Genomic DNA, 8,810 nt, shown 5'->3' with positions numbered 1-8,810 from the left:
TTGGTCTTATAACGTACTAAACTGAAATTATTTTATTACGTAATGTTGATTTACACTGCTTTGATTACAAACCTAATGGGTTTTTTTATCAAATTTGTATTTTTTATCTATTTCAACCCTTGGCTCGGCAATGGTTTATCTGAATCGCAACTTGTTATAGAGAATTATATAACCTTTAAATTTGGTACCTTCTCTTCTCTTCATCTAAAAGTGAAGAATGTACTTTTGGGGTGGTTTTTGGGAACTTTGCCATCCTCGTAGGGGTGGGAACTTTTAGTATGTTGAATAGTACCCTAAGAAGTACCACACAACCAATTTTCAGCTTTAAGGGAATTTGTTCCGGGTCCAACCTTGAAAGTCCTGGTATTATAGGATATATTTCATTGTAATATAAAACTGTTCTGATTATGTAAATCTAACGGAATTTAAACCTTTAACCATACTTAATTTATACTGCTATAAATTAGTACTAACTATCTTTTTTAAACAAATTGCATATTTTGACTTTGCTTACCCTTGAAAGCTTTCTCCACTCTAAAAGCGTGACCTATTTTTTTTTCAGTACCTTATTTTGGATGCGATTGAATAGGGGTATTTTTATTGACAGGTAATATTTTGATAGTTCAAACGAACACAATTTTCTATTTTGATCAAAGTTATAGAAATTTGTAACAATATGCATAGTAATAGTCCTAATCAATCAACCTGCCATTAAGTGGATAATTTTTCATATTATATCAAGGTAATTGAGATAGAGATGGCCCTGCGGGTGATAGGTCGGACTTCCGGGCTTGCCCTAATTACGCCTAACAATTCGATTATGTAGCACATGTTAATTAATATTATTAATAATAAACTGGACTAATCCAAGTCCCTCCAAATAACGCCTAACGATTTAGTTAACCGAAACGTTCTTTATTACCGCCCTATTTACCATTGCCACCTTAAAAGATTAAAGTTAAATAGCACGGAGGCGGCATTTGTTTGCCCTCGCATACCGTGTTGTTGATTTAGAGAAATGGCGGCCGCCATATCTTATCCTCTGGTATTTCTTTGTTCTAAGTTATTTTGGTTTATTTGTTTAGGAGCGAGGCAATAAATTTCGGAGGCAGTATGGGGCGAGGGTGAGTTTATACCGGGATTAATTTGGTGTCTGAAGAATATAAGAAATATTAGGGTGGCGTGTACGAATGGATGCTAAACGGGCGAGGGGTAATTTTAACTGAACTTAATTGGGCGTGACTAAACGCTTACGATTTCTGGCCGTGCCGGGCCTATCGGAAGGATACAACGCGTAAGTTTTCACGTGAGGAAATAGTTAATTTTGCCGGTACAAAATAGTATATTATGCAATAAATTTGATAAACGCCACTTTACTCAAGAATGACTGAAGAAGTTTATCATAGTGTTGCATACTGTATCTATTTTTACGACCATTAGTGTTTTGTTACATTCTCTGAGTGAGTGAGAAACATCCGATCGCCAAAAAAAAAGAGTGAGCAAAGTGTCACTTCGCTCCAAAACAAACTATGACTAAACTGGAGTTTATTAATTGAAGTAACTAAATGTTGTTGCCTAATATTCTAAACACATTTTTTAAAATATATATTACGAAATGTAAAATCAGGTTTTCAGAATGTGGTGGCAATTGTTGTTGTCAAAAAAAAAAACAGTTGCTAAAATTGCTCATTAAATATGAAAGCGCCGGTACCTTACTACACTAATTTTAAAATTGATTTCTTTCATCTTTTTAAAATTACTGTAATTTTTTGAGAACTAAGTTTTATTTTCAAACTCGAAAATTTTAACTTACAGTATCAGCTGTTTTTGTACTTTTGACAAAAGCTAGGTCAATATTTCCAAATGTTTAGCTAAAACACCGATTTTAACCTAATCTGACTCCTTTCGCGTGGTGAAGCTTCGCAAGAGATCATCCAAAGGGTGATTTCCTCAATATCAAAAATTTTAAGACCGTGTGATTGTTACTTGACCCTTTGTCGTATATAATTTTCATTAGACTTTTGTGCAATTCTGGGTATATTATGTAAAAAATATTATTTTACCTGCACGAAAAGTGTTTAATGTTTATTAAAATTAGTTTCTTTATTCACTATTGACATTTTTGTCCGTAATTTTTGTTAATGCTTTATTTTATTTACTTTTAATTTATTAATTGTTTTATACATGCATATATATTTTTATTTTATTTAAATTTTCGAATCCATCTAAACTTTAGCAATATTAAGCGTTCCAGAAAATAAAACAGCAGAAAGGATCATTGAAAACTTTAGAATAAATAGAGTAAAGAAAAAACAAAATGATATTACGATGATTGGGTCAAAACTAGAGACCACGAAAATAGTTCAAAATATAGTTCAATATTCCATGTTACAAAATATCAAAATATGGTCAAAAACACGGATTAGCTGATAAAACACATGCATGGGACAGCTAACCCATAGTCAGCGCGGGCTGGTAAAGTCCAGTCAAAGCAATTGTGCAGTTACGTCATAGCATGACATCTTTATCTAGTTCATTACTGGATGTCGTAAATTGACATAAGAATTCATCTAAACTTTAGCGATATTAAGCGGCCCAGAAAATAAAAGAGCAGAAAAAATGATCGAAGACTTTAGAATAAAAAGAGTAAAGAAAAAAGAAAATGTCATTAAGATGACTGGATCAAAAGCTAGAGGCCACGAAAATAGTTCAAAACATGTGTTCCATGTTGCAAAATATGGTCAAAAACACGCCTTAGGTGATGCATGGGACAACTAAGCCACAGTACGCGGGGGCTGGTAAAGTCCAGTAAAAGCAATTGTTCAGTTACGTCATAGCGTGACATCTTTATCTAGTTCCATTACTGGACGTCGTAAATTATATTGGTTATGGTACGTGACGTAACTGCACAACTGCTCTGACTGGAGTATATTTAATTAGAGAGAAACGTGTCATTAAAAAAATCTTTAATATTATGTGTTCTATTTACAATTACTTAGGATACATAATTACAGTGACAATGAATAAGTTGTTACTTTTAATAGGCGAAAATTAAAAAAAATATATAATCCCTTCAAACACACCGAAAAAGTGTGGTATAATATTGAAATTGAATTTAACAATGGCAAGAAGTTTATCAAATAATAATAAGAAGTGAGAGAAATGTTACCCACGGTCAATATTACCTCTTCTTCCCCAAACTTCCACCGCCGCCGACGATATATATACCCTCGGGAAGCTCAGGGACGACCGTTGCGACCCCATTCCTACTAACAACGACCGGTTTACTATCGTCGTGAATGTTATGGTGATCGTCTGCCACCACGATCGGAGCGAAGGTGCTCGAGATGACCTGCGTTTAACTAAAATTGTTCAACAATTTCTCTCAGCGTAGATCTCTACTTTACCTGTTGGTTTTCGCGAATATAGGTTTGCTGGTTTGGATTTATCAACCCTCGTTCCGCGTTGATTACGACATGCGGCTGAGCGGTCGGGGGAACAGGGGTGGAAGTATACCTTATTGGCGTAGACGCCCTCTGAATCGGGGTAGCTTGTGTTGTGGGTATAAAATTACCGGTATGGTAGTCACGTGCGTTGGATGTGTAAATTTCGACGTTCGGCGACTTTACGATCGGTATTGACTAAAAGAACAGTGAAAATTTATGATGTAATAAATTGCTGGTAGCTCATTACCGCGACTTTCTTTTGTATGTCAATAAAAATTTATTTTATCGAAACGTGAACCTTCTATACGCAATGGATTATAAATCTTCGAACATTCGGTATATTATTTCATTTTTTGACTTTTCATTTTTGACTAGCGGGAAAACACAAAAATTGATTGTTTCAATTTTTCTACCGCTATCTAAATTTACCAACTCATAATATTTTCAAAGCTGCAAAGCTTCTTTTTTCTATCCTAATGTATGGTGTTAGCCGTTTTCAGATTGTTTCATATATTCTATCAAAAGTCAATAAATTTAACGCTCTTGGATTTTCATTTCTGACAATTTATGACAATTAGAAAATTGAAAATTAAATTGTCGCATACAGGATGCCAATTACATTATTTCGAATGCAGAAAAAATATTCTTTTGCACATATTCCACTGTAGGTATATTATTTTATAGTCCCTTACCTAATTTCAACGGTTTCTTGTTGTTCTATTTAATGTAGTTTTTGCCAGGCACCGACACACATTTTCATTTTAGAATTTAAAAAAAAAACGCGGCAATCGACTAAAATTCACTTTAATTAGAAAATTAATAAAACTTAAAAACTTTGAACAACAAGAAACAAAAAATACAAAGCGAAAATAAACAGAACCATTACAATAATTCCTTCATTATGACAACGTTTTGTTTTCCATGTGAGTCAATCACGGATTGGAAAATCTAAGTATGGTGATCTCTATGTCCACTTTAGTAAAAACCAAACCAACAACGTGTAAAAATTGTTATAAATCAAAGCTGACTAACCTTAAAAAATGTGGAACAATTAATATAACCTTACCGTAAAGGCGAATACCACAGGTCAGTGGTTAACTTCGTTAGATTCATTAGCATTTTTACAAGCTCAAGTTTGGCTAATGTTGAGATGGCAATAACTGTGTCGCACTAATTTAGGACATCCTTCCTAATAACGTTCAAGGCAGTAAAGACTTACAGTCATTTATTTTTAGGAGATAAAAGGGCCGCATTTGCAGTTAAAATTGTACCCACTTTCGGAGAAAAAAAATATTTCATCGGAATAAGTAGTCACTATTAAAAATAAATTACCAAAAGAAATAATACACATCACTTTAATCAAAAATTTAAAAATGTGCGGCTCCACCATTTTGTCAACAATCAATATTTAATTTTTCAAAGAAACTTCCACAGACTACTGTAATACTTTTTATAAGACTTCTGGATTCTTCCTGCGTCGGTTTTTATTGACTCGAACTAACTAACCGTTCGCCAATCACCCTGTTGGCTTCTTCAGAGCTTGACTGAAACTGGCTCGCATTTTACTCTGTAATTAATATTTAATCAGTCTCTTTACAGCCCGGCAGAAGTTATGCAATTGCTACATTGCAAATTGCAACAAATCTGACAAATAAGTGCTGATTGGAGGGCAAATTTAAGAAAAATCTGTATGTCAAGCGTTTGCGTAAAGCGTAATCTCAATGGAAAATGTAAATTCAATCAAAATAAATAATATAAATTAAATAACAATAATAAAGGTCAATAACTCCATAAAAAATCGAATGGTTAACTACAAAATTTAAATATTATTTTGTAAGTAAAAGAGGCTAAATTATTTTTACCACAACCTCAGTAGGCCCATTGTACCTCTTTCTAGATGAAATGCTTAAATTTACGAGAATGTCCCAAAAATAATATTGGCAATATGGATTTTCGTTATGCACCCACGGTTGGAAATACATTTCTGCATAGAGTTTCGCCATTTAATTAATTAAATCATTAACTGAACTAAAAACTTTTAGAAAACAACCTTAAAAAGCAAAGATCCACATAAATATTCATACATACTTAACATACATTTGTAACAGTCGCAACTATATATTACGCCATCTATAGGTAGCGATGAAAATTTAAAAAAATTGTGCCTACGTCTTAAGACGATTTTTCAAAAAAACTATCAGTGCCTAGAGGTGCGATACCTCACAACACCTACGCTGACGGATCGCCCGGTAGATCCAATTTACGTTTCGCCAATGAAAACAAATTTAGTTCGAATATAACGGCAATACATTATGTTGTTTATAGAGTGTATATTTACCCTTAATCCGCGATTTACTGCCGGGATCCCAGTTGCATACATTGGCGTCGCGCACCGACATCAACATAATTTACGGGGATCTCGGTGGGCCTCGCTATTTTCATCCCAGCCGCCAATACAGAGTTAAAATGTATATAGCGTTTAATTTGTTGCGGACAAAATTGAGGAAGTGCGGAAAACTTTACAATATTGAATCAGGCAATAACCCTAAATTTCTAAATTGTGTTACCAAATTATTGTGTAATAAGTGATTTCTCGAGAACTTTTAAGGTAAAAAATTAATAGGAACGTATGGTCTAAAATTCTTGGCTGTCGAAGTTTTATTTTTATTTATTATATTTTTACTACCCAACTTTACGTCATAATTATATTTTTGTTTGTAGTTTTTACATGACACTTCAAACAAAATTCATTATAGAATAAACTTGCTAGCCTACTTGATATTTTTTTTATTAAAGTTATTTCGCTTTTTTAAAACATTGGTTACTTTTAGCCAAAATATTGCGAGAATGGTGCAAAAAGACTTTTTGCACGCAAAAGTGACTGAAAATTTCATTTTTTTCCACCACAAAATTTATTACAGGATCTTACAAAAAGCAATTGGCGCTAAATTCCAATTTTCGTCCAGAAATCGACATTATTTAGTAAATTATGAATAAAAACCAAACATTGAATCTCAGGTTTTTAGAAACTTTTTACTTTAAAACTACTTGAGAAATACAGGAAACTTTTTTAATTACACCCTGTTCTTGCTAAAATTATACCCGGTGTGCCAAATTAAGTGTGCAAGCTTTTTTCTCATTGCAGAAAGTGGGTCAAATTAACAAAGTAGTACCAGTCCTCCACTAGTCCTGACTAAGATGATGCATAAAGAAAAGCATAAAAGTTCCTGTGCAATATTAGCCTAAAACTCAAAGTAACAGAATTATTATTATAAAGGGTTTTTCAATAAGAGGTATTATTCAAAAAAAATGGAATTTTCTGAGACAAATGGGGTGTTGATTTCAATGTAAAGAGGAAGGCATGCCATTAATAATTGAAAACCACGACCATCAGTCCATACGATCTTGTTGATGATCGACCGGCTTGAGTTCTTGCGTTAACTGAAATTTATAGGCCTTAAGACCCAAGTCTTTATGCAAAATAAAAAAGGAAATAAAATAAAATTAAAAAAAAGAAGAAAGACGAGGAAGGAACAAACCTGGACTTGCGCGGATTTTTCCGCTAATTTCTGTATTGTGAACCGACAATGTGCTTCAATAAGACCCAAAATTGTTTTAGTTTTATAAAATTTCCTGTCAATTTTTCACCATTTTTATAGTGAATGTAAATAATTTCAATGCGTTGTTGAAGCGTGCATATATATTATTAATTCCATTATAAAACTCGATCTTAAAACACTAATTACATTTGTGAGGCACATTTTTGGGCATTGTACGTACTTTGAAGCCTTTCTGTTCTGACCATATAGTTATTAGAAATCATAGTGACACTAGCCTGCATATCTGCAATATGTTTCATAAGTGTTCTTTCTATATTATCGGCATAGGCAGGGCCTCTATATATTAGTTTTTTTTTTGAATGTAGAAATTGTTCTGTCCTAATGAAGATTTCCAATTCATATTTTTTTCGGTAATAAGATAATTGCATTAGTGATTTTTCAAGTTAGTTGCGAGAAACGCTTTACAAGAACTTTGTTACGTCTTGATAACCTATTTTCTGAGAAGACTTCTTTTAGCTTCAACAGCAATATTAGCCAATATTATCCACCTTCGCATACCAACATTGTTTAGTCTCAGTTATTTTAATTACCATTTCATTAAAATGTTTAATTTTTAATTAATCCTTATTTGCATAGCCAACCACTAACTTGGGTGACAGAAAAATCCTTCATACAAACGCATTTCTGTACTTGTCAAAGTTTCCGTATAATTTATTCTTTTGTTTGTAGTTGAATCGCCTTTTTTCAAAATATCTACAAAACTACTGCTTTTAGAAAAAGGTACAGGATCTTTTTTTCTATTTTAAGAATTGAATGATAAGAAAAAATTTGTATGTGCTTTATGAATTTTAGCATTAAACTAATAAACGTGGCAGGAAGATAGCGGATTTTGTTAAGACAAAACTTATTTTTTCGTAAGCCATTGACCATGTGTCGAAGGTGGCATAAATTTAGAACTTCCGCGATTAATACGACATCAGAATAATCTAAAGGACGTTCTATTAAAAATTTCAAAGTTCAATTAGCTTTTACCAATTATGACAATAAAGCCATTAAAGTGGCGGAATGCTTCACCAACTTTTGCATCTGAATAGCAAAAAAGCAATAAGGTTCGGAATCGGCTTCAAATATGGCAAAAACTATGCTTTCGTATAATATAGTTTTCTTTGTCCTTAAATCCTGAGAAATGTATGTCTGAATTTATTTCAAATTCATAGCGGGTAAGAGCCACATAATAGTATCAATAAAAACGCGAAAACCACGCAATTTTCTTTCGCATTGTTTCGATTCGGTTCCGCACACAACGGCCATTATTTCAGCAACACTTGTGGGAATTTCCCAGTAAGCTCGCCTCTTAAATTCTAAGATTTATCAACTATATATATGAAATTACACGCGAAGACGATACTTTGCAATTAAAACGTCTTGTCGACCCAATTTTTTGGCCGTCAGAAGGTGACACGTCGCCATTGCTAAAAAATATAAGCCAACGGCACTTCGACACGCAGTATACATGCAGACGCGATTTACATGAGAAAATTAGGTTTACTTGGCGTAAAATCACCTGCTCTTGTAGCCGTCCCCCCTGGATGATGTTAATTTTTTTTCCTTGCTGCCGTCGGCATTTGTTTTACATCAAAAAAAAAATCAAAAAATGTATTATTCTTAATCAAAAATTTGTACTTCTTATTTTGTTCACTCAAATGTCCTCCAATTAGGCTTGCCAAACCTCCCGGCACCCGCGCAAACCTCGACAAACTAAAAACCCAATAATTCAAATTTTCTACCTATTTCTTAATTAAAT

The 8,810-nt window shown here is 33.3% G+C and overlaps 1 protein-coding gene across 1 annotated transcript in view; it reads right to left on the bottom strand.

Annotated features, from left to right (window-relative positions):
* Positions 1-2,987: 2,987 nt before the first annotated feature.
* Positions 2,988-8,810, bottom strand: part of LOC132698187 (uncharacterized) — a 36,007-nt gene continuing 30,184 nt past the window's right edge. Inside the window, exons 6-7 of the mRNA XM_060664121.1 lie at positions 3,408-3,641; positions 2,988-3,352 (exon numbers count right to left, since the gene is read on the bottom strand). Of these exons, the coding sequence (XP_060520104.1) occupies positions 3,182-3,352; positions 3,408-3,641 (405 nt within the window). The 3' untranslated portion in view covers positions 2,988-3,181. The remainder of the gene's footprint in view (positions 3,353-3,407; positions 3,642-8,810) is intronic.

This window comes from Cylas formicarius, unplaced genomic scaffold (genome assembly GCF_029955315.1).
Source record: "Cylas formicarius isolate icCylForm1 unplaced genomic scaffold, icCylForm1.1 PGA_scaffold_2__14_contigs__length_35257938, whole genome shotgun sequence".
In the NCBI taxonomy this organism is placed as follows: domain Eukaryota; kingdom Metazoa; phylum Arthropoda; class Insecta; order Coleoptera; family Brentidae; genus Cylas; species Cylas formicarius.
This window is presented reverse-complemented; position numbering and strand designations above follow the sequence as displayed.